The sequence below is a fragment of the Mycena indigotica genome (assembly GCF_014461135.1).
Source record: "Mycena indigotica strain 171206Taipei chromosome Unknown Mind.scaff0010, whole genome shotgun sequence".
NCBI classification, from domain to species: domain Eukaryota; kingdom Fungi; phylum Basidiomycota; class Agaricomycetes; order Agaricales; family Mycenaceae; genus Mycena; species Mycena indigotica.
Genome location: NW_023503009.1, coordinates 1,289,231 through 1,314,724, shown reverse-complemented (window position 1 = coordinate 1,314,724; position 25,494 = coordinate 1,289,231). Strand labels below are relative to the sequence as shown.

The window sequence follows — 25,494 nt, the reverse complement described above, 5'->3', positions numbered from 1 at the left end:
ATATGCGGACATGTTTCATCGCCGTTAGGAGCTGTCCTCTGTTGTACTTAGAACAATATTTGACCGTGGTGCTGGGCCGCCTCACCTGAACTATACGCCGGCCGCATTTCTTTGTTGCACAACAAGTTTTTGTTTTTCACGGACCAGATTCAGACTAGTCGTGCGTTGCGTGACATAACTTTTGACTCGACCTCCCCAAGTCATCGATATCGTGTCAAGTCGGAACGGGAACGCAGGCGAAGGCCGTGTAAGATTCGGGTAGTGGGTGCGTTTATGAAGACTATAAAGCTTCCGTTGGCTCACGATGTAAGCTAGCGCAAGTTATTCAATGAACCCGTTTGATCTGCGACTCATGGTCCAGCTTGTGGATCTTCCTTGCGACGATCCAGATCGCATCCTGAAGACATACTGCAATATATTTAACGGGCTTCCAACCCTCCTCGTTCTCAAGGGACGTGTTCGACACATCTACCAAGGTCTAGACAAGACGGTCAGTCTATTTCTCGCCAGACATGATATGGGCTCTCAAAACATGCAGATTTTGTTCATCGGTGGATGTGGAAACGACTATAAAGCCCTCTACGACATCCTAACACCGCTCATGGACAATGCGCGCATCGGAAAAGTACGCGACATTGACTCAACAGGAGTTATTGACGCGTTATACTTAGGCTGTCGACCGGAGCGAAGGGTGGTCAACAACAACCGCAGAAGGCGAATATCTTATGGAGGTGACTTTGGCAACGCATGTTGCTGTGGTGAGTTTTCGCGCATTGCCAACAATAATATCATCCATTTTTTGAAGACGGAAACAGTCGCGCCTACCGACTTCCACCACTTACGACCGTGCGACCACGAAATTCAAGATTGGCACCCCCGTTGAATGTGTCGTGGGGCTGCACTGTTTGGGGTATCGAAGCCTCGTCATCGACAATATCTTGGAGATGTGGAAGGTGGTGCGTATTCTTTGCTTCCCTATACCGCGACAATTGGCTCAGTGAACGCAGCGGTGGATCCTTCGAGCGACTAGAGTCGTCAAGTTTGCTGGGGCACCACCGTTTGGAGTACATTTACCGCCACAACTGTTCTTACCAATAATGTATTCGGATTCAACCACAGAGCGTTGTGCGTTGAACATCCTTAATGGGGTATCGGTTTCTATCTGAAGCGGGAAGAAATGTACCGTTGTTATTCATGTCGTCAATCCCAACTTTTTTTCTTGCAGGAAATCCTTTGATTCAGTCATTTCATGCTTTTCTGTGTCGTATGAGTGAGGAGAAGATTGATATAATGGTAGGTAAAATCTAGCGCATAACTATTCTATCGTTGGGTGAGCAATGGTAAAGATCACGCTCCCGGTGTCGTTGTATGCCTCGATGCTGGTCTTAAGCAGTAGTTCCCAATCTTTGTCCACTGTGAAACACTGAGTATGAATTCCCGGAAGCTAAATGATACTCATACCATTGCCTTGCTGAATTGCCATGGGCAACTCATCCTTCACCATCTCTTGCATCATCTTGGTCCACGCGTTGCCTTCTCGATATGGATACACACCCTTGTATATGTCTTCGGCTCTTGGCGACGAATAGCAAAGCCAGCGTTGGCCCCACGCGAGAACAACCCCGCACCTTGTCGCCCCCATATCCCAGCCGGTGTAGCTGTCCACGAAAGGCTTCTGTGGCTTGTTGGTATTCGCCCTCCAATAGTTCACGTAAAAGGGAGTCTTCATCGTACATTGCCACATTTAGAAGCTATCAGATTGCTCGTTAGTTACTTTTTGTACGGCGTAAACCAAGCAATTACCTTGTAATCCTTGAACTCGTCTTGTGGAGAGGTTGATTGCATTCGCACGAGAAAACTGTTTGTCAGTTAGTTTTTTACGACTGTTGAGGAAACCTACTAATGAGTGTCCAGGTAATTGTCGGGCTGGCGTCCCAAGTCGGCATAGTAAATAGCCCAGCGACTAAGCGCAAGACACCAGTCATGGAAAAATTTGCCCATCCTTTCTTCGCACCGCTGAGCTGTCGTCCCTATCGCGGCCCATTTCATTTGGTGGCGTCGGCATTCGTCTCGATGCTTCTTCCAGTGTGCTTTTTGGCAAGTCGCGTTACAATAGCGAGCGATTCGACACCCTCCGCACTGCTTCTGAGGTTGTCTCTGGTCACAGTTGCTGCACTGGTAAGACCTCGATGTGACGACGAGAGCCCAGGGGTCCTCGCTGGAAGATGAAGATGAAGCCATATTCAGACAAAGTCTGCCGAGTTGAGTGAGTCTATATAGCGTTGTCGAATCAGTCTGATTAGTGGCTGGCGCGTTGAATTTCAGCTTTGGTTGAAGCTGCTTACGATTTGCTAGATAATATGCGTCAGTCAGTTCAACCATCTGAGTAAATAGGATGACGCACTCTTGCTGTTGGGTGTGCTACTCATGGAGGATCTTCGGAAGCGTGAGTCAGGTCACAAGCAATGATGAGTCAACCAGGGCACCGGGCCGTTCCGATGATCATCATCAAAAGGTGCACCACATTCGACGCAGATTCTTACGTCGCATGTTTCTCTCAGAGCAATGAATGTTGCGAGAAAGGGTGTGCCGCGTCTTCATATCCTGGTCTACGACACACCCATTAGTTTCGTTGACGATCCTTCAGACTTCGAATGCACCTTTTTTCCGTTTTTGTTGGTCATAAAAAATTTGTGAGCGTACTGAGGGTCATCAACATCCATTAACGATCCTCTTTGGTGTGGTAGCCCACGAAAAACGTACATGGACGTGTATGATGGCGATAGCGGCTGCGTATCTTGTCCGATGGTCAAACTTGCCATCGAATTATGTGTGACGGTGTTACTCCCTCCTCCCATGTTCCTTCGTCAGTGTCTTCGCTTCAGCCAGCGCTACACCGCTTCCTCAACCACCAAAATGGTGGGGCTGGCGGTCGTCTCCAGCGCCACATCGACCTGGGCCTTTCAGGAATGGACAAAGGTGAGAAATGGAACGGTAATCTAGCATTGTTCACTAACCTTTCAACTGCAGTCCGATATTCGACGCCGAGTGGGGACAGCGTCGCGTGAGGAATTTGTTGTAGTGCAACAGGGTGACACGGTGCGTTGCATTGTCTCCACCTTCTATTTCTTCCTGATGTTTCTGCAGAGCATCATGGTGCCCACCAAATCCATCCAATCCATTAGCATCCATGGCGCCCTCGGTTCCCCAGACGCCACGCGATTCCCCCAGAACAACATCGCGGTGGACATCTTGATGGCGGGTGCGAAAATTGGGTTACAAAGCGCTGGGAACGGTCAGTTGACAGTCGACGAGAACGTGAAGGCGAATTCGCGCTCGAATGCAACCATGAAAACGCAAGAAAACGACGATGGAGGCAGCCTTGACCGTCCTGCGGCCTTGCTGGACGTCAATGCTGATGTCGCAATTGTCTTGCCTCCGCTCACCCATTCTGGGTCTACTCCCGCTCCACCGAGTTCGAAGACGTATAGGCTTTCGAAACAAGTCAACAAGCGCCGTTCAAATGCATCTCGTCGCGGTGTGTTTGCAATTGGCGCGACGACTGGCCAAGAAGTTGGTGCGCTATCGAAGCACAAGCAAGGTCAAGAAAGGATGTGAATCGAAGGCTGAAAAGAAGAGGAAGTAAACTCACCCACGTAGAAATCTAACCCCATCTCTTGAATTCAACAGTTTTGATCTCTCCTCGTGACGTTAGTCAGACATCTGATGCACATGCGCTGATGCGCCGATGCACCGATGCGCTGATGCGCCGATGAGCTGATGCGCTGATAGCGCCTTCCCGCCCTCGTTTAGTATCTGAGCGATTGGACCGCAAAAGTTATCTTCTTGGGGCGTCCAAGGAGACTTCCCTCAACGACTCGCTTCTGGTTCACCCTTGTTGCTCACCCTAGTCGCTCGTTGATCACCCACTCTCTTTTCATGGTGTCTCGTGTCAGTTTGCGTGTATCTCATGTCGAGGTTTGCTTGCAATAGCTTGCTCCGCGGGCGTCCGGGGAAACATCCTGTCCCGAAGGCCCCGTCAAGAAGGGATGCAGCTTCTGGCATCGGAACTGTATTCATAGCTCAATCGTGAGAGGTGCCGACGTGCTTGTCAACTAGCTCCAGGTGTGGGAAGACGCGCAGAGTCCATCTCGTGTGGTATGGCAATGTCAGACGAAGCCCTTGAAGGAGCGCTGGGTCGACGGGAGGGGTCTCAAGTTAGGAACCGAGTTGGTATGGGTTGCTATTCCACAATGATCGTTAATATTCAACTCATAGAGAATCTCCGTTGGGACTAGAACAGGCCAAGTTGTCGTCGGGGCTTGTGCAAGGATCTTATGAATCAGCCAATGGTAAGATAAGTATCCTTTGCCGCAGTTCCAGGTGATATTGAGCAGAGGAGGCGATAAGCACACCACGGTGATGCTGTGGTGGACTGGCCTGAAAAACTCGATAGCTGCAGACTCTTGGAGCGCAAAAGGGGTAATTTCTCTTGAAGAACTTGTCCGGTATACTCAGTATTCATTGATGGGTTAAGCTTGCAGGGAGCTGGAATTGGAGTGCGCATTGAGGCATGGTGGGAGGAAGGAAGAGTGCCCGTGTGGGAGTTCATGTGGTCTGAGCGGATGTGGATTCTTGATCGCCAAGACTATTCATTCAAGTTCTTGCCGGTGCTGTCGGTGACAATCGGTCTTCCGCTTGAAGTCTAGGTAGCCGCTCGGTCATTCGGTCGCATGGAGGTGGAACAAGGCAGGGAGTTCAGAACAAGGCAGGTAGTTCAGCAGAGCTTTACTTGAGAAGCACTGAAAAAAGGTGTAGTTGTATCGTTGGTGCTAGGCCCTGTTCTTGTTGGCATGTTTCGAAACATATTCTCTTGTTCCAACGCCCAAAGTCCGAAGCTCCTGGCCCAATTCTGGCTCCTGAGTCCTGGGACAAACCTCTCGGTGATTTCCATGTGGTTCCCAGTCAATCGCGATGGGATGAGCAAATCCTAGAGAAGTCACCGCCTCAAACGTAATTTTCTTCTGTCAACTTCAACATACTAACTGATCGCAAGCATTGAGCTCAGCCTCTCAGAACCAGCTCAGAACTATCTCAACGGAGTTCATAAAGAATATTTTTTTCATTTTGGATTTTTCTGGGTATCACCGCGATCCGAGGACCTCCGAGAATATGATCCGCCAGAGCGACGCCCGTTGTTCCGTTGATCTCGACATTTGAATCTTGATCTTGAATGTCGGAAAACTGAGAAATAGATTATCAGTACATATAGGACCCAATCAGGCAATATAAGCTCATCAGATTTTTGAATGCATATCAGCTGCAAAACCTTCTAATGGGATCCAATCTGGCCTGACTGTCCTTTTGAGAGATTATCAGAGCTTATGAAGCTTATCAGACCATATAAGAACTTTTGGACCCAGAAATTAAAATCATGCAAAACATTCAACTCTCTGCCTCTGAAGCCTGGGAGACTCTCCTAAGGAAGCAGCAGCACTTAACTATCTATCTGTCTACTCCACCAACTTGTGACAAAGGAAGACCGGAGTAACTACCACTGCCCTATGCAACCGTGCAAGTCTAAGCACTTCTACTCCATATATGACGCACACTATGGAGCTTATATCACCTCATTCAACCTGAGTATTATGTTTTATAGTATAACCATGTATTCCTGGAGGGTAAGTATCATTATTTACTATATATAATTTCAATATAATTTAATATGGTAGAATATTTACAAGGGTATAAGAGCAACAGCTGTGTTTTTGAAAACTTGTAATATTTTGGTCATAATATCAATATTTTGACTCCAAGCCAGTGACAGGTCTAAGGGCATGTCCTAATTATTACAAGCCAGATTTTGATTATATGGTCTTATAAGCTCTCAACTGACCACTTATCCCCCCCAATCAGACCTTATCAGCATAGATGGTTAATCTTATTCTGTCTGATAAGCTTTTAACTGACCACTTATAAGACCTTATCCCCCCCAATCAGAGTCTTATCAGACCTTATCAGACCTTATCATCTTAGATAGTCAATCTTATTCTGTCTGATAAGCCCATCAGGTTCCATCAGGTCCTTATAAGGGTTTTTCCAGTTTTCCGACAAACTTGGCCAGAGTCCGTCGCCTCACCAGAACTGTTGCAGCCTCACTACTCTGGTGGTCTAGCATAGCATGGAGCCTGTTGTTCTACTTGGTGCCTAATCGAAACTCACTTATACTCCAATGGGCGAACCAATGTAAGCACCACTCAACCTTCGAGCCAATTTATATGTGCTACTGGTAAGTGGCAGATGTTGTTTTCGAGGTCAACAGGAGCGTGGTGCGACTGACGAGGTGTTCTTTGCTCTTCGCTCTTTTCAAGGAGCTAGAGAGATGTACCGGGTTTCCGCAAGGTTTCCGCAGAAGACTCGCTCCGCCCAGCGGCCCGCTACTACTACCTCCGGCGTCTCGGGTGTCCAACGAGGCTTGCGCTTGAACTCGACAAGAACAAGTTACAAGTCCTTGGCACAAAAATCGGCCATATACCTGTGTAACCTACAACCTCTGATGGTTTAACATCGAGTTTTCTGGCTCAGTCTTGTCCAAACACGTTTCCACTCAGGCTTCCTTCAACCAATATTCCTCACGCGAGCGACAACTCAACTCAAATGTTCATACTTTGTTTTCGAAGTCAACGGGAGTATGGATTGTTGGAAGTTCTACCAGTGAGAGAGTAGAGCGGAGTTTTATTCGGAATATCGATACTAGAACAGGCTAAGAAGAATTCATATGACCAGTCATATACTCAATGTCTTCTGCGCTGATATCTGGAGTTCCTGGGGTGGTAACAGCTTGAGCGGTACTATTGCTGACTTGCATGTTTGGGGGCATGGCGTTGATACGTGGGTCCCCGTTGTAGAGTCGACAAATTTCAGTAACTGGCAAAGCCCAAATCTGCGTCGCAAGTCATCATATCGCGAGAGCTCATGCTGGCAGGACATACCCATTGCCACGCCTGGCGATTTGATGCTTTTCCGAGTGCATGCTCTTCTCGCATAATATTCAACCCGCATCGAACCATCGTTCGCCCCCAGCAAGATTAATCCCGACCCAAAACACTGCAGTAATCCCAGCGCAGATGGCGGCAGGGATGATACGTCGATGACCGTTAGGATTAATCACGGTCGGCGATTAATCCTGGTGAAATAAGTCAACCCGAGCAATGTGTTCCAACAGAATTACTCGTGGGATTATTTCGCGGGATTATGCTCTGGATTATGCTCCGGATTATGGTCGGGATTGTGGCGAAGATTATGACAGGGATGTTGGTGCGGCTTATGGTCGACGCAAATCGTTGCAGTACTATGAACAATACTAGTAGTTACCCACTCATATGAATAGTATCATATCAGCTCACCTGCGGAACTCTAGCGAACTCTGGCCCCTTTTGGCTTCCCTAATGGCTTGTGTGTTCAAGGTGATGTATCGTTCGCGATGGTAGGAGTAGACAGTGGCAAAGAGTAGTCACAATGAATTGGTCACATTACTACGACAAGAAATGATACAATAAGTGTGGTTAAAGCATGGAATCAAAGCGCGAGGGTATCGAAATATGCCTAAGTCACGCAGTCAGTCTGCCAGTCAACTATTTCTAAGAAGTAGAACTTACCGAAAAGTCCTCCTCCTCAAATGCTTTGGCATTCTTCGACATTAAGACATCCAACACAGTATCTTGTTGACGTTCCTTTTCCAATGCTGAGCGCAAGTCAGCCGCAATAATTCCTTCGAGATCGGAGTGTTTTTTGGAGACATCAGCAGCCAATGCCGAAAACATGGTAGCCTGCTTAAAGCTGTAAGCTTTTGCACCATCGGCAGCCGACCGTGCGCCAAGTTGGTCCCAGAGCTCAGCAGTTTTCTTGAAAGATAACTCAGTTCGGCGGAACTCTTCTTCAAGTAACTCTGTCTCCTCCTTTGCCCGAAGGTAGTACGCCCGTGTATCAAACCAGTCGACACGCTCAACTTCACAGATGGTAAGTGGACAATCAGTAGACACAATACATCACGCACGCTCTCGTTCCCACTCATCTTCGGCTGCTTCATTGCTCGTAGGACCTCGGGGTGTGCTCCAGAACCAGGAGTCAGTCAACTTTGAGTCACCGATCTTGCGCTCCTTTCCGCTCTTGCCGTAGATATCTCCCTTCTTCAACTCCTGTAAAACCCCTTCCGGGTTGAGGCCCAATCGAACAAGCGCATCCCATGTGTATCGGTAGACACCAACCGGCTCTTCAACACTGTTCTTCATGGTCTTGAGCACGTTCTGGGCACGTGTATTGGCACCGACTCCATGAATTTGCGTTTTCTTCTCCCGTAACGCGGCGTTTAAGATGCGGACTCTTGTTCGAATGATGGAAAGGAGGTCAAACGCTTGACCTTCTCGCAGAGTGAATTCGACTTGTGCGAGTGTTTCGAGCCCAAGAGCCTTCCGCTCCGTCAAGCCAAAATCGGATGGGAGCATCAGCAGTGCGTCCTCAGGCTTGTCAGGGTCTATCTCCTCCATCTTGTTGGCAAGAAGGGGAGTGCGTTTGGCCATCCGGTTTCGGAAATCTGCCAAACCTTTGAACAAGCGAAGCCGATAACCAGCAATGATGATAGCATCCGCCTTGGTAGCGACAAGACGTCGGATATGGAAACTGCATTTAGTTAGGACACATATATAATACGACAACTGCGTACCGGTCTTTGTCAAGATCAAGACCTTTCGAAATCAGGGAGGCGTCACCAACATGCTGCTCATCAACTGTTTGAGAAGAGAGGATTGTGTCCACCTCTCGTGATAAAAGCTTCGCGTACGCAGCAGCATGTGTCGGAGGGCCTGAATCGGCTCAAGATGTAGTCGAAAGCCAGATTGCAACACATACCGGATTTAGATCGCGCCTCATGGACACTCTGGAATTTGCCATTGACGGTCTCGCTTTTCATCGACTCCCACTGCTGAATCAATTCGGGTGAGTATTTGGCAGTGAGGGCAACGTAGGCAGCCTGTCGCTTCCGGAGTTCATTTGCTGCATAGCGAGCAAGTCATTGGAGTGCCGAAGCTAAAAGAACTGCTCAGTCTGAAGAAACCAAAACAGTTAGCATACCCATCAGAACGAGTTTGTCCCAGTTCCAGTGTCCACAAAAGTCATCGATCGAGTCATGTCGATTACCATCGTTCATCTCTCGAGTACTTCCCGCAGTCAGATTGAGCTCGGCCCAAGCTGTTTCAATCAGCTCGCCCACGGTCAAGGCCACGAATAGCATCCAGTTGAGATTCCACTCCAGTTGACAGTCCTGGTTGTGGTTGTGGATATGCATCTTTGGAATACTACCCCGAATCTTCGAAATAATTTCACGCAGTTGTGGGAAGTGCTCTTCGAAGCGATCGAGAAGGTGAATGACGAATTGACACCAGATGTCGTAAGTCATAAAGATCCAACGGAGGAGTAGTGCTTCGACAAGAACATATGCCAAAGCATAGTCTGTATTCCGAAAGCTGTTGCCAAGTCAATACTGGGGAAACATACGGCTGAGTTCAAATACCTTTCGCCCTTGAACAGATCAACAAGACGAAGGAAAAACCCGTGTCGGGCGCATTGGATTGCAATAACTCCGGTAACTGGGGTATTATTGAACTTGGCGTGGTTTTGTAGTCGCGCAGCACGCAAATGAGCACATGTTCCAGCCTAATAAATGTTGAAAGTCTGCTGCCTTGACAAGAAATACTCACCGGTGCGACAGGTTTAACGACCTTGATATACTTCTTGTATGAACTTGACTCCACGAAGTAGGCATTCCCGTTGTTAAGCTGAAGATCTTCTGGATCTCCCTTCTTCTTTTTACGTCGTAGTTTGAAGTTACCGTCTGCCGAAAGAAAGAGCGTGTATTTGTGCCTGAAAAAGATCAGCAGCAGCAGATCGCAGTAAGAGATGTCACCATACTGTTCGTCGCCCGAGGCTTCATCTATGGTCTTCAAATCAACATTGAAGTTGGCCTCAGGGCATGCAGGACAACGAACAACAAGAGAATTTGACCGTCGACCTTCGGGCTGGACATCATTGATTCCGAAGGCTTGCCCGGACCGACGGACTAAAGCCAGGTAGCGCCATATACGATAGACGAATTGAAATTCTCGATATCGATCCTACTTTGAGTCAGTATCTGCAAAATAGAGGATGTCGTTCTCGTACCGTGACATTAGGCGAAAAGGCATTGTCGGTAAGCTTACAAAGAGCCTTGACGAAATCGTATGCTGACTTTTTCGAGGTCATTGAGTGGATATGGAACTGCTTGAGCACCCTCCAGGTGAATGCAGTCTTTGGTTGGGTGAACGAGGCCGGGAAAAGTTGAAGAGAGTGGAGTTGCTCCCAATAGGGGAGTGGCGCTGCTCCGATGCCAGCTGTACAGGAGCAGTATTCGACGTCGAGCTCATGTATACCATTTGAGTCATACATGGTGAATCGTTGTGTCCGTAAATCGTGCTCGGAGACCTCGGGGCAGCGTTTTCCAGTCGTGCGTGGGCAAGTATAAAGTCGAAAACCGAGTAAGTGAAGGGAAAGTCGTTCAAAGTGTTTGCCATTCCAACGCTCGATTTGATGGAAGGGGTTTGGAGCGTGCTGCGAAATCATGCAGCTGGCGCAGGAGAGTTTTGGCTTGAAGCAATCACGACAGCGATAGATTGTTGCTTCTGGCTGCGAGACTCCACATGAGCAAGTTGAACCCAATTTTCGAGCGGCAAAACTATCCAAGATAATATCTTGAATCTTTGGAAAGTGTGGAAGAGCTGCTTTCATAGCAACCGACGCTCCCTTCGCAGATCAGTTTCAAGACGCATGAGAGAAAGCACATTCGCAACTCACTTGAGGACGAATGGGCTCGGGCTCTCCAAAAACATCGACTATGATTCCATCTGGTTCCATTTCAACCTCCTCCTCTCCCTGGTCCCCGAACTCTACAGATGTCTCCGTATGGGCAAAATCGAATAGTTCTGCTTCGAGTTGTGATTCAAGAACAGGAGGTAAGAATGCAGGATTGTGTTCAGCGCTAATTGGGTAGCTGCCTTCATCTTGTTCAGGCCCATGATGTCGCTTAGGACGGTGTGGTCGCGGAGATGGTGGATGAGCAGTCGAATTGGATGGGCCATCATCATGATGGTAAATGGGGAAGTATCCTTCGTCCTCTGCATGTTGAGAGTATACCGGGGGAGGTCGTTCAGACGGACCATCTTCCTCCTCAGGACCTCGTTTGCGTCGTCGCGGAGGCATTGGCATCAACAACCTGAGCGAGATGAGTTGTCACAAGTGTCACTCATATCGCAAATCGGTCATTTAGGTCTGTAAGTACTCTATTATTTGTACAGTGCAGACATTTCCTCCCACTCAGTTAGCTGCTTCACACCAACCGCTTTGACAAGATATACCGTTTCACCACGACGCTTAACTGTAAGTGGAGTTTCCCAAGTAATGGGCTTCCATTTCCCTCTGTGCCAAATCTGAAACTTTCCGCCAAGGCTTCGTTCCACATCTATTCTCGCACGACCATTCTGCAGGCGAGCAAACCCATCGACTCCCGCAGGCAAGGATATTTGTGTTGGAGTAGTATAATCCTGGTAAGTATTAGTGTCTGTCCGCATCTTCGAAGACTGTGCCTCTCACTGATATCCAAATAATACAGAGTGCATTTCGTTTCACAACGCCGAAGGTTGCTTGTCCTGGCTGCTGGGGAACTTGTTGCGGGAGTGCGACTGGTTTGGTGCGCGCAGAGCACAAGAATAACTCCACAGCTTGCCGGTCCGAAGAGGACAGCTGGGCGAGAATCGTTGCCCCAAGAGTTTCCATTTCGTTAGGAGCTTTACTTGGAGGTCGACGTGCATCAAGAGCTGCGAGGACACGACTTCGTTTTGAGGGCGCTGCTTGGGAAGCCATGTACTTCCACTATTCACTCACAACTGACCTTTTATAGATCGTGTCGGTCAAAGCACAAACAATTGTCTCTTGCTCGTTGTACCATTGTGACCTATTCCGCAAACCATCTCTTGCCCCCATGTCTCCTCCACCAACACCCAAGGCATTTCTTCGCAGCATCATTCCTTCACCACCACCAGAGTTTACTGCTTGTAAGGCGGACTACGAGCACCACCTCAACTTCAATCAAGGGCAAACGCAGAAAACCCGAGACAAGATCGGCCAGTACACCACCTTTGTAAGTCCATGTTGATTCGGAGACTTGTCCTCAACACTTCTCTAGTGTCCTGGTCGTGTTGGCTATACTTCACGTGCAACAGCACTGTTTCCAAGTGACATCCGCCACGATCTCCATGAACTCGACAGCCAATATCGGTCACTATATCGAGATGTGGCACAACCTCAGTTTGACCACGAGGCATTTCGGAAACTCAAGAAATCAGGCGCTGCATTAAAGGAAACAATCAAGGAATGGCAAGCAAATCGTCAAGAGCCTCCCGTCGTCCGGGCTACAAGTACGTGCACCAATCTAGCTGCTCAAACTTTTGCCTCTGATGCACTTGCTCAGGAAAGCGAAAGTTTGACGATCTTACACCGAGTCAAAGCGCAGCAGTCTTAGAGCAAGATTGCTTTGACCCAACAGTGTTTATCATCAACCCCGCCCACTGTATGAGATTTTACGCTCTCACTTCATAAGTGCTTAACACGTTGTTCAGATCGTAGAATCGATGTCATTATCCTCGATGGCGGTCCCAGTCTATCAAAAAATTCCCTCGAGCTTCGCCATGCTGGGAACGTCTGCCTCGGAGATTTTCAATTTGCGCAGGAGTATTTGGACGGGCCAGTCTCTTATGATTGGTTCTGTGTCGTGGAGGGGGAATTTATGCCAGGGGCCTTCACTACTCATATCAATCTGCTCGACCGAGGAGATCAACTTATTTGTCGCCGCGCAGATGTTCTAAACGATGAGTGTGAACCTCTCTCTCGTTGCCTACTGGCCTTATATCAATCACTTATTCCACTTGCAAGAGTAAAAGCCACCATTATCGATTTAACCTTAGAATAAGTTCTGTACCACATTGTAAATAACGCATAATTTCTTCTACTCGTTTAAATTGTCGTCGACATAAATAGGATTCATCTTATTCCCTGGCGGCGGCAGCAGATTTAAGTCTGTTTATATCGTAAATGGACGCTGGTTGAAATGGGCATACATACCATGAGCCATCCGAACTACGGAGCGCATTGCGCGATATAATTGCCATTCCAACCCGACACAGTTGCTCGCATCCACAGAGTGAGCGCGAAAGACCATAAACTGACCATAACGTGTCAGATTCATCAGTCGAAGATAAGCGTTCCCCTTCCATCAACGATGTAATGTGTCGTAAAATACATATTGTTGGTTTGGTCGACCATCTTGGGTTACAGCGCCAATGGCCTCGAGAAGCGGCCTCGGGAGGATACCCAGTCTGAAAGCCTTGAGGCAGCACACTTGAACCGTCACTTCGATGGGTTCTACGTGATCTTCAAGATAGAAAGTGAGATAGCATTCACGAGCTGTAACATGGTCAGTTAGCGGAAACAAGCAACAAAAACCACTTGCTTTGAGTTGGCATAATCTCGTAGACATCACTGTCATACTCGTCCTTCACTGAAAGCTGGCATTAGCAATGAAGCGACAGAGATAGAGAAAAGTACAACCACTCACAAGCTTCAAGGGTGACCTCTTCATCGCCATATGGTGCTGCGTCAGAAACGACAGATATCATATCGGCATCATCTTCATTATTGAGGTTATTGTTCGGTTGGTCCATGCTTGATTCGTTTTTCCTGTTGGTATGTTCAGTTAGCTCTTATATACTGAGGCAACGCTTGGGCCTAATCTGCGCGCTTGGGTCTTGCCCTGAACTGGTCTAAACAATTGAGGTCGACGCTGCAGTTCCAAGCGATGGTGAGCCTATAAACGTGAGTACCACCCATCTATTTCCAACCACACCATGTCCGCTTTCGAAAACGCCTACCACTTTGACATCCTTCCCGAACTGATTGACCATCCCATGTACGCTGCTGCAAAGGCTGCTCATGAGACTTTGTCGCCTGCAGAGCAGCGCATCATCCAGGCACTCTCAGAGCTTCCCCAAGAGCCTATCGAGTTTCCAGAGTATCGCAAGCAGTTCGTTGCGATATGGTGTCAGGTGTGTGAAGCGCTCTGACTTTTGGTGTTGCTGAAGATTGTGATTAGGATGGCGAATTCCCAGCACGAATGCTACTCGAGATGGAGCCATGTGGAGTCCGCCTATCGTTCCACAGGAACACCGCAATATTGCTTGAGAAGGGCCTGCGTCAAGGGACAGCACTTCGACGATATGTTGATGGCAAGTGGGTGCCAGTGAGTTGGAACGAGCCGATGCGCGTGGTCAAGGGTGAAGCTTTAGGCTTGCGAGTCAGGGGGGTTACGCAGCTGAGCGACTGGTATAATAACATGTATGCGTTTGAGTAAATATCTGTACACACTTGCGTAGAAGTCACGTGCGCGTGACTTCTACGCAAAAAAAGTTCTCCAATGACGACGACCATACTTGATGCTGGCCTGCGCTCATACCACGCCAGCGCCACACTGGTAGACGATGCAGAGTAGAGCTGTGATGGTGTATTGCAGATGATGCGCAGATACAAGGTGCGTGAAAGGCTACACATACCTTCCCATTTTTTCTGACTATATCCGTTGCAGGTGTTTTGTCGACTTGTTTCAGCCACTCCAAACAAGTCATGCACCGTTCTGCAACACATCCTCCAACTACGATCGTCCTCTTGGCTTTGCTGGACGAGCAAAAGTAGGACTTGGGTGCTTCTCCTCCGAAACAGCCATCTGCTGATGCAGCAAAGAGCTCCGCAATGGTCGCTCGTGTCGGAGGCCACAGTTGTGGATATATTGTGTGAGTTTCGTCAACCACCGCCCACTTCCATCGACTGACATAGCCTGTTTAGCTCTCTTGCTGGCGGCTGGCCCAAATCCACCCAGTCCATATTCTATTTGTGAGGAACCAACCTGACTGTCCCCTACTTGAGAGGACCCACGTTCTGCGTGTGGTCATTCCTGGAGGATGACTGTGAGGACCCGGCTTCGAGGCCCGAAGTCCGTGGTCGCACAGTTTTGTGTTTTACTGCTGAAAACCGGGTGCGTTGATTGTTTCTGCTCGCAAACTCAAGCTTACTTCAGCGTTCTTATCGTCTAGATGGACACATCCACCCCCGCGACTCTGCGAGCAACCCTCACATTCGATTTCGCCCGACCCAGTCGATCTTTCCATACTGCATTCCACACTACGTCCATGCGGAGCTTCTGGCGTAGTGCTTCGGCGGAGACGGAAGACAAGGAGACTCGACTTGTACCAATCACATATTTGCTCGCTCGGGCACCCTTCCGTCGGTGTCCGTTGCATTTTCCTCCGCTCTGGAAGACGGTCCACCAACCCCGAATGTCACGTGTCTCGATTGCTGGCGCGACCGTCACGCCCAATCCTTCATTCGCCACCTTACGCATGTCTCACCTCTCGACAGTCTGCAGTGCTTTCTGGTGCCTGGACCAGCTCAAGCACCTTGTCCCAAGCACCAGGTCAAGTACCTTGTCCCAAGCGCAAACTTGTTCCAAGCGCAAGCCTGAGTGAGCGATTGTCAATGGACGGTCAAACCTTTGTGCTCTCAGGGCACTATAAAGTCCCTCCCATGCTCTGGCCTCAACAATACCACCCATGTCTGCGAACGATACCAACGAGGACAGCCGCCCGCTCTACACCATCATCCGAAAGACGAAGGGCACAACCGACAGCGAGCGCCGCCTCCGGGAGAGGGCCGACACCATCTTCAATTATGTCAAGAGCACTAGCTTCACTCAAGTAGTTGAATGGGAGAATGCGGGAAGTAAACATCCTAACCCTGCGGTATGTTTACTTCCCTCGTCGTAATCTCGGTCTAACATTATCCAGATTACCAAGAAGATGGATCACAAAGATTATATCGACACGGTTATCTATCCCGACCTGGACTGCCGGTTCGAAATTAGCGGGCCAAACGGCTTTCGAATCTCAAACTTTCTCCAAGTAAGTGATGCCCGGTTGTCTTACTTCCCCCTTATCGCTTACTAGGCATTGCACAAAACTATCAACAACTTTATTCGAGAGGCTCGCAAGAACAACGGGTATCTCCCCGGGATGCAACCTGAAGTCGACGAGGGCCACACAACGACGCCTGCCTCAACGACTGTTGTTCCTCGTGTCAACCGTCTACCTGCCCGTATTGCGCGTCCTGCTACGCGCCCGAAAATGAGTGTTCGCCGCATATTCGAGGAAGATCAAAAGACCGAAATTGAGAGGCTGACGAATGCGAAACTCGAGGGACAGGAGCGGGCGCACCGAGATGGAAAGGACTTGAAAGCACGGGCAGAGGCAGTGACAGAGCTATGGACTAATTGCGACAACAAAGAAGAATATGAGAAGCGTGCTGCTGAGGAGAATGCAGTGCGTGAAGCAGAGCTTACGCCCAAGCAACTAAGTCTGTGCGTTTTTTTCTCCCTATTTCTTCAACAGCAACTAAGAAACATTCAGCAATCAATCGGAGTTTGGGCGTGAGCTCTCGACTGTTGTTGCCAGCTACTTTGGCAAGCATGGCAAGCAGATTGGTGATGCCATTTTGTTTGCGCGTTACGCGTTCGTGGACCCCAAGACTAACCAAATTGGATTCAAGAAGTGAGTGGCAATTCCTTCGTGTTAACACTATGCTTATGGGGACAAGAATTACGGTCAACGGCTTCAGCGACGAAAAGTTTGGCGGAACAACAGAGGAGTTCGAAGCTTGGAAGACTTATGCAATGCATACTCTACAACCTGGTAGGTTCCATTTTCGACTCTGACCATACAAATCAAATCATACTTACTAATTCGTAGCAGTCTCACCGGCCTTGACTCCACAAAGTTCGCCGCCGCTTCTACCACCCATGCAAGCAGTACCTCCCCCACCTCCACCTCCCGTTTTACCCCCGCCTCCGCCTGCACCTCCTGTTGTCCCACCGCCTCTTCCTGTGCCTCCCGTTCTCCCCCCCGCCTCCACTTATCTTCCATGCTGTGCCGGCCGGGAGCACAAACAACCCTGCACGGGTTGTGCCAATTGTGGGAACGACACAACCAGTTCCGCCGCTGCCTCCCATTCAGCCAGAACTCGCCAATCCTAATGGTCTTCTGCCTCCCGTCATCAACCCTTTACCACTACCACCTACATCACCGTCCATTCTATCCAAGACACCCAACACTACCAAGGTTTTGAAGAAGCGTCCGCGCGAAGGCGAAGAAATTACCCCCAGACCACCCAAAAAACCAAAGAAGGCTCCGACAAAGGCCAAGGCCCAGCCAGTGGCTCAGGCTATATCTCCTCGTAAAACTCGAAGTCGCGGCCCTGCGTTGGTGTCAACGAAACCAAAGAAGGATCCTTTACTTAGTTGGGGGGTAACTTTGACAAAGGATGGTGTATCGAGGAAATATTCAGGCCGAGAGTACGCAAACACATTTCCAGCCGAGTTTCGTGAGAGGTATCCGGAGGAGGTGCAATGGCTAGTTTGGCCTGACCTGGAGTAGATTACTTGCCATCTTGTGCTATATCGACCACAATTAACGACTTATTTCACCTTAATGTGCTCGTGCTTGGTCACGGGCGCAGATACTTCTTGTCTCAAACCTCGGTGGCAAGATCATACTCAAGTGAGTAGCTCAGCAATTCTGTTGTGCCTCCCTTTGCTCATTGTCATTGAGAAGGATTGTCTCTAGCATGCAGCTGGGCTTGAGCTGGCAGCTTGGAACGTTCATAATCCACGACATAATCTTCATGCTAATCTCGAGATAATCCGACATAATCTTCATAATAATCCACGACATAATCTTGACGGTAATCGTAATGCAGCATAATCCCCAATAATCCGAAATATAATCTCCGCACTAATCCTCCCTGCCAGCAGTCGTCAAAACCTTTCTCAGCCTTGATCTTCCGGGGATTAATCCTAGGTCAACCAGCTCAGTACACTGCAGATAGATTAATCCTTCCCTACATGTAGGTATAATCGTGTCGTAGAACATAGCTAGGATTATCCCTCTCTGCCTCGCAAAGATTAATCGCCATCACTGAGGAGACTGCCCAGTTGATGTCGTCCGGATTTGGCGCATCTTTCAGCCAAACAAAACCATGTACGTGCCCGCTTCCCCGTTCTTGCCACTCATAGCGATACCATGAGTGTTTGACAGGAAACATTGTACCGACATAATGTTTCATAAAAATCTGCACGCGGTGATCAAGATAGGACGCGGCCATGTGAGGATTCCGTTCAACAGCCAGCCGTCGTTGGCGCCGCTCACGTTTTGTAGCATCCTCGTTGGCAGCTGTCGCCTCGGCAGGAAGCTCTGGGGGCATGTGCTGGTGCAGATCCGGCCATTGAAGGTCGGCGGCGCTGAGTGTGAAGAAGAAATGTGGAGATCCCTTCACGCGAATCATGTCGGTGAGTTCATTCCTTCGTGCATGCCAATAGGCACGGGTCCCTCGAAGCTTGGCGCCATATCTAATCATCTTGCGCGCAACAGACGCGTCTCCTTCACGCAACATTGCCGCGAGTTCTTCTGCTGTCAACCTCCCAGCATCGTGGTTCTGCCGGACAAAGATCTGCGCCTGCGACCTGGTACGGTGGCGTTGAAGCGTATTAAACGCAAACCATGGGAAGCGTCGATGTCGGGCAAACCGACCACCCTCGAACTTCATAAGGTGTGTGAAGTATTCACCAAGATCAATTTTGCGTTGACGTGGGGAGTAGAAATCTGCAGTCCCATCTGGGAAGAGGGTTGGAAATGCCTGCGCAATGTATCCTGGTGTCCATTCGGAAATTGGATTGATATCGACAACTGGGGCCTGGATCTGATACTTCAATTAGCTATCTGCATGGTATGTTTGGTGGAAACACCTACAATAGTTTGCTCATATGTGGGGCCTGCAGCAGGACCTGCAGCGCGACGGATTTCCTCTACCTCTGTGCGGCCAGTTCCACCCAGATTTGGTATGCCACCTACAAAAACACCTCCATCATCAGTATCGGTTCCTGCCGCTTGAACAGGTCCTGCAGCAGCAGCGGTGTTTCCGGCCTGTGTTCCTTCACGACAGGTGGGGATACGACCCACAACTGAGCCGTTCTCGGGCAACTGACTAAGTGCTTCCTCGTCTAGCTCGAGATCGGTGTAAGCGGGATCATGTGTGATCTAGAGCTCACCCTCGTCTTTCGTCAGAGTCGCCCGGTACCCACATATGGGACCGCATGGGCTTATTATTATTATTATTATTATACTCAAGCGCCTTTCGAATCTTCTCCCTTCGGACCACATAATCAACGTGCTGCGATAAATCAACGCCATCCCGACGGATTATCACAATATCAACGTCTTCTGGTAAGCGCGGGAGTTTTTTTGCAATTTCTGTGATGTCTTGAGGCAAGTTGACAATGTGGTCTTTGTAGCAGAGCTGACGGCCCTTGGTGTATCGGACCTGCATCACGGTTTTGCAACGCGCAATGAGGGCAAAAAAGATTTCGCCGCTTTCGGGGTGCGCGGCTGGGAATCGGCAGGTGCGCGGCTCTGTGAAAATTAGTGTAGACAATATCTTTGTATTTACTTAAGCTAATACCAAGATCTATGAGCTGCTCGGTAGCCCCCATCGAGTCCTTTCGAACGTGCTACTGCGCGGCTCGAACGGTGCTCTCGTTGTCGAGCACCGGCCTTCGACTTTTTAGGGTGCGCGGCTCGACGCGGCGGTGGGCGGCGCAGCGCGGCTCCTACGCGGCGCACGTGTGACAGGGCGCGGCTCCCAGTCAAACAAGGAGAGCGGCGATGTACCACAGCCGCTTCCCAAGTAAGCGGCAGCTGCGGCTGAGTCTGCAGTCTGTTGACCTCCGTCCTCGTGTTACCAACTGAGCTCACTGTGTAACTTGCGTTCCTTCCCACCGTCTCCCCTTGAACGCATTCTACGTTGCCCGCGCCCTCGTCGTCATCGCCATCAGCGTTGGCCGGCGGCGTCAAGGTTGACAGATGATCAGTGATTGAGATCTCTGCATCTTGGCTCCGCTCCACCACCACCATACGAAACACCTTGATGAGCGTCACCGCGCATGCCTTCACGGGACTCGACCAACGTCTCCAACGACGTGACATTGGTGCCCTCCACAGCCTGCAGCTTGCCCGCTATTGCCACCGCCGCGGCGCCGCGCTTTCTTCTGCACAACAACTCTTGCAACGTGGTATGGCACTATGGTCCACAAGCTGACAGAGTAGCTCTCACCACGATCCGCGGCGGCGGATGGTGCGCGGCCCAGTGAGCGGCTCGGCAAGCGGTACGTGGCGCAAGCGGCGAACGACGAGATTGGTTAAAACTTAGCAGCTGAGACTCACCGACATCCCTCGACTTCTGGATGTCATGAATGGACAAGCTCAAGACGAGCAAGCCTCCTCCCCTGCTCACCTCCTTGTGGTTGGCGCTTGACGCGCTGTTGCTGCGTTCGTGGGCCAAGGCTCCGAGACTCCGAGTTGTTCTTCTGGTTGGGTTAGCTGTGACGAATGTGGCCCCGAACCTGAAGGCTACCTAGGCGGCACTGAGAAGCGACCCGGACAATTTGCAGCTTCTCAGACTCGGTCGTCTCGCCACCTGCTGAACACGCTGAATCCACTTTGGGGGCCATGCTCTGTCCGCGGCGCGGCGGTTGGGTCGGGCGAATGAACTGAGGCATAATGCGCCAGCCATTCTGTCATCCATGCCCGAACCGCTCGCCGGTTTCTGCGCTCGACATGACACTGCCGCGTGCCGCGTTCGACACGGTCGGCACTCGCAGACGGCAACCTGCACTTCTTTCACCGTCTAACGGGCTTCACGGCTTCTCCCCCAACAACATCCCTATTGATTTCCCGCCAGAACTGCCCAGCACTTCGCGGGCAGCAGACAAGCCAGTGCAACAGAGACCGAGCGCTGCAGAGGCCCACGTGAATACGCATAGTTCAAGTCCAAGACATCTCTGGCCGTCGGGATGGCTGCCAGGGCACAGGACGTGCCGGCTCTCTCCTGCCCTAGTCGCGGCGCAACCCGCAGCAGAGATATGGGGTCTGTCGATCTGTGTGCGTTTTCGCGCTGATTGACATGATTCTTCGCGCAGAAGCCGCGTCGCGCAGCAGTCAGAGCGGCATGACATCTTGCGGACTGTGGGAGATTGCCTCAGGCTTGCGGACAAGCACCGCGAGTGGTGCCGGAGACCGTGGTTGCGAAAAGCGGTGGCGGGTACTAGTGTACAGAAAGTGCCATGTGTGCACTGCATTCCTGCGCCGAGAGACAGTCGTGGTAGGACTGGATAGCAGGGAAGGCAAAGGGCGTACCGGTTCAGGCAATGTAAGATGGAGCAAACATTGTTTATAAGTAGCTTTACTCTTCTTTGCGTTCACATCCGCAATACTGTAAAAGACTTAAAATGGCAGTTGTGCCCTAACAAGTCTACATTTTGCACTTCTGTTTTCACTCTTGAACATACCATACTTCTGGCTAGCAAAATCCACGAAAATCTCAAAATCTAACAAACAAGGACTTCGCCGCTCACCCCTACGCGGCTCTGAATATCGGCGACGCGGCAAGCCCGCAGCGCCGAGCAATACCACCAGAATACAGGATAGATGCTACTGATACTGGCGGCCTATATATGTGCCTTTGCGGCGCAATTCTAAGGCCCCACTGGCATAGTGATGTAGACAGGGGTAAAGTACCCTTGTTCAACTGTGATGCTTTACTTTGCCTTATGCCCAAGGGCAATGCCCATAATGTGAGCTCATGAACCCCATATAGCTGCCTGGCGCACTATCCAGATAAAATTTGGAGTTATACAGCAACATTGAACAATCCCTCAAAAACATACGATGACTTAGAATGGCAACTAAGAAAGAACAACTGAAAATTTTGCAATGAGGCTTTCAGTAGTGCATACAGTACACCAAAGGCTATCATCCCCCACTAAAATCTCAAATCATAAAAATTGAGTACATCGCCGCGCACCCTTGGGCGGCGGCGCTGGACGCGCGATGACAGCACTGGAGCATCCGGGATCCCACAGGCTGCGAAGGAGACCTAGCTCTTGGTCAGGGTTAGATATCTTGAGGTGTCAACGCGTCACCGAAGCGGCGGTGAGTACGTTTGACGCAACAACCTCGACAAGGGTGAGCGGCGAAGTACTGGATTATGTCAGATCAAGTACTTCGCCGCTCACCCCCCGGTGTGACTGCCGCGGCAGCGTGACAGAGGTGCGCGGCGATGACGCGGCGGTGCGCGGTAGGTGCGCGGCGGTGCTCGGCGAAATATATGAGCCCGCGCAATGAGCATCTCCTCCAAATCGGTAAGATTTTGCAACTCTGGTGGTACAGCGCCTAATTCTCCTTCAGCAACACGACAACTGTGAAAAGCCACAACATACTCGGGTTTGTATTGTTCTCATCAGACCACTTGCGGATGTCACCCTCATCTCTATCGCACCGGCTACAGAGTGTGGCCGTCTTGAGCTTCACATCAAAGCCCTCCTCGCGACACCCAGAACAGCGGCTAATAGACAGTGCTGCCAACTCGGCATTCATCTTGGCAATTGCAGCAGCCTCTCGAGCCGAAAGGGCACTATCCTCCGGCAGGTCGATGTCCATAAACTCGGCCCCATTTCCGAAAAACTCATCAAATTCATCATCAGGAGTTTGCGCAACACCCTCGGCAGCATCATCTCCAGCTGCATCCTCGCCCAACTCGACGTCGACATTGCCTTCAGCATGCATAGCAGCATATTTGGCACGGCGACGCGCACGGCATGCATTGCAATTGGCGTACACACGACCATCCTCGGTACGTTCAGCATCGGTAACGTTGTGGGCGCCTGAGGTGCAGAAATGCATTCCCTGGGCATCGGCCCGCTCCCGACGCCGTTGCCGAGAGGCGGCTTCACTGGCGCGACAGGAATCACAGGTTCTGTAGAGACCCTGTGCCTCTTGCCCAGGTGGTCGCTGGAATTTGGATCTCTTCTTGATCTTGTAGCAGCTCTGTCGCAACGTTCGCGACTTCGACAACGGCGACATCGCGCTTGAAGATTTTCACTCCCCGAAGTGCGGAAGGAGTCCAGCGGGAAGCGTTCTTCACAGAGCTCGCAATAACGGCCGGTGGCATGAGGTCCTCGAGCGGGTGGGACACGAAGAGTGAGTCTAGCGCGGCGGTGGCCTTGTTCTTCGGCACGCTGATGTACACATAGGCGGCACATGTCGCGGAGATCGTCATATTGCTCGTCGGGTACCAGCCTAGTGGGTGAACACTGGCAGCGCGTACAGAGTCGGTTGCGTGGCTGCCGTGGTCTGAGGGGAAGCCGGCGGTTGGGATGGGCAAGTGATTGTGGAGCGGCAGACATGGCAGACAGGTGGAGGGTGGTGGAGGGGCTTTGAACGAAGGCAGACGCGTTGGAACATGTGACCGTGGTCAGTGGCATAGACAGATGCACTGGCAAATATAACTTGCTCAATTCGATAGTTTTTTGTCTAAAATCTTCACAGAATGTGCTAATACATGACTAGAAAGCAAATGAGAAGTTACAGAGTCAACAGACCAAAAATGAATGAGTCTGAGGCAAATTACTAGCCAGAGGTTGGCCATCAATCCTCCGGAGAAAGCTGTGCAGTCAAAAAGCACTGATCACCCTCATCTCACGCAAACAGAAGAATCCCACGCATCCTTAGAAGGAGTGGGTCAAGGGGTCCGCTCGACCTTCGGGGACCGTGGCCCATCTGAAGCCCGCCCGTTTGCAAACTTGTATGTCGGCCTTCGACAGGCTCATAAAAGCCCAATTTCAGCCCGGCTACATCTTCTCTTGGATGGCCAAACCGCCTCGTCTCGACACCTGCGACAACTTCCCAGTGTGCGTCGAGGAGCGCTTCCACAAACTGCGGATCTGCATCAACAACGGCTCTTGCCGCTATTTTCTTATGTCGTTCAACGCTCAGGAGTCCAACATATTTAGCCAATGTGCCCCTTGCCAGAAGCAAATCGGTGATTTGCTTGTTTCTGGCAGACAAAAGGGATGGGACGACCTCCCAGGCTTCTTTGACCTTCCTGCCTGGGGCGAGTTGAAGAGCGGCTTGCCTTGAGAGCCTTTACGTTCCACCGGAGGTTATCTTCGAGTTTGTCTGTCCCGCCATACCTATAGCCTCTTTTCGGTGCCTGTCTGACTACTTGTGCAGGGAGGAGCGCAAGCTTATGGCGAGCAATGGTGTGGTTGAATGAGGGGCCAACAAGTAGGGGGGCAATGACGAACAGTCGAATTATGCGATAAAGGCTGAGTAACAAGAAGGGAATACAGTACAATAAGCTAGACAATACCCAGGTGCTGCATCAAAGTCGCTTGATCAATAGCACGGTTCCCAGCCCCTTGCAAGTTGTAGCCTGTCAGGTAGGCCTGAAGTTCTGCATCTGTGAGATTCCGGGGATCTTCACTCGCAAGGAGAAGTGGCAAGGGTCCGCCTGCAGCTGCAGACAACTATGGGAAACAGTCAATGGTCATCAACAGTGGTTTACAAATGAATAACACACATTATCAGGATTTACGACCGCCCCAACAACAGGGTCAAGGACCGGAATAACTTCAAGAGCGTTCCCGGGAGCACCTCCGCATTTTATGATGTTGCTAGCCTGGGCCAGGTGAGAAGAGAGTCAATGTATGGATATAAGCACATACGCGAATAACGATAAGCTTGAGGTCGTCCACGACATCGGTAATTTGCTGGAAGCGGTTGCCGAGCTGTTGCATTTGTTGCTGGAGCTGTTGCATTTGTTGCTGGAGCTGTTGACTGGTTTGCTGGACATTTTGGTCGACCTGAGCCATGCGGGCATTCAGTTGCTGTGCCCACAGAGGAGCACCGGCGAGGGCGACATTCTGAGGGACTGGCACCGTCAATAGCGAGAAACCATCCAGTCCTGGACATACCAGCATTCAGGGCAACAGCAGCCAGCACCTCATTCGAATAAATTTTCGAATCGATGTACATCTGATCTGTAAATCCGGGAACGTGCACTGAAGATACCAGTGAGGGTGAGGAAGCAACTAAACAACCTGTGCCACTTACAACGGCATTGAGTCGCAATACGGATATGATACTCTTCAGCAACCTTGGCGTCCGTTACCGTAGGAGGGTTCACCAAAGCAGGCGGCGCAGCCATGCCCGGGATGAGCGGCGGAGGGTTGATTGCGGCCATGACGTGGAAGTGAAAGGAAACGCTCTGCGTGACGTGCGCGTCACGTGCGCGATGCTCTGTGTGACGTGCACTGTCAATTAATAATTAAACTTTAACCTTCGATAGGGATAGAATTCCGCAGTCAAATCGGCAGGTCTGTCTACATGGAATACCATACCTAGAAATATCCAACACAAC

At 50.3% G+C, this 25,494-nt stretch overlaps 6 protein-coding genes across 6 annotated transcripts; 3 read left to right on the top strand and 3 right to left on the bottom strand.

The window, feature by feature from the left end:
- Positions 1-12,067: 12,067 nt before the first annotated feature.
- Positions 12,068-13,054, top strand: MIND_01122900 (uncharacterized protein; the record flags this gene model as incomplete). Its single annotated transcript, XM_037367785.1, has 4 exons — positions 12,068-12,226; positions 12,272-12,503; positions 12,557-12,655; positions 12,705-13,054. 4 exons carry the CDS (start codon positions 12,068-12,070, stop codon positions 13,052-13,054), a joined length of 840 nt encoding a protein of 279 aa, XP_037215617.1.
- Positions 13,055-13,988: 934 nt separating this feature from the next.
- Positions 13,989-14,491, top strand: MIND_01122800 (uncharacterized protein; the record flags this gene model as incomplete). Its single annotated transcript, XM_037367784.1, has 2 exons — positions 13,989-14,186; positions 14,234-14,491. The coding sequence occupies 2 exons, from the start codon at positions 13,989-13,991 to the stop codon at positions 14,489-14,491; spliced, it is 456 nt and encodes a 151-aa protein (XP_037215616.1).
- A 1,252-nt stretch (positions 14,492-15,743) lies between these two features.
- Positions 15,744-17,218, top strand: MIND_01122700 (uncharacterized protein; the record flags this gene model as incomplete). Its single annotated transcript, XM_037367783.1, has 6 exons — positions 15,744-15,932; positions 15,978-16,091; positions 16,137-16,546; positions 16,596-16,736; positions 16,783-16,877; positions 16,935-17,218. The coding sequence occupies 6 exons, from the start codon at positions 15,744-15,746 to the stop codon at positions 17,216-17,218; spliced, it is 1,233 nt and encodes a 410-aa protein (XP_037215615.1).
- Positions 17,219-17,868: 650 nt separating this feature from the next.
- On the bottom strand, positions 17,869-19,205 carry MIND_01122600 (ATP-dependent DNA helicase; the record flags this gene model as incomplete). Its single annotated transcript, XM_037367782.1, has 2 exons — positions 18,086-19,205; positions 17,869-18,037 (listed from the first exon to the last, which is right to left on the bottom strand). Exons 1-2 carry the CDS (start codon positions 18,784-18,786, stop codon positions 17,869-17,871), a joined length of 870 nt encoding a protein of 289 aa, XP_037215614.1. The 5' UTR covers positions 18,787-19,205.
- A 3,261-nt stretch (positions 19,206-22,466) lies between these two features.
- Positions 22,467-23,352, bottom strand: MIND_01122500 (uncharacterized protein; the record flags this gene model as incomplete). The annotated part of the gene is made up of 2 exons (XM_037367781.1): positions 22,467-23,025; positions 23,060-23,352. 2 exons carry the CDS (start codon positions 23,350-23,352, stop codon positions 22,467-22,469), a joined length of 852 nt encoding a protein of 283 aa, XP_037215613.1.
- Positions 23,353-24,433: 1,081 nt separating this feature from the next.
- MIND_01122400 (uncharacterized protein) lies at positions 24,434-25,317 on the bottom strand (the record flags this gene model as incomplete). Its single annotated transcript, XM_037367780.1, has 5 exons — positions 24,434-24,601; positions 24,655-24,753; positions 24,800-25,005; positions 25,049-25,135; positions 25,188-25,317. 5 exons carry the CDS (start codon positions 25,315-25,317, stop codon positions 24,434-24,436), a joined length of 690 nt encoding a protein of 229 aa, XP_037215612.1.
- Between the last annotated feature and the right edge of the window lie 177 nt (positions 25,318-25,494).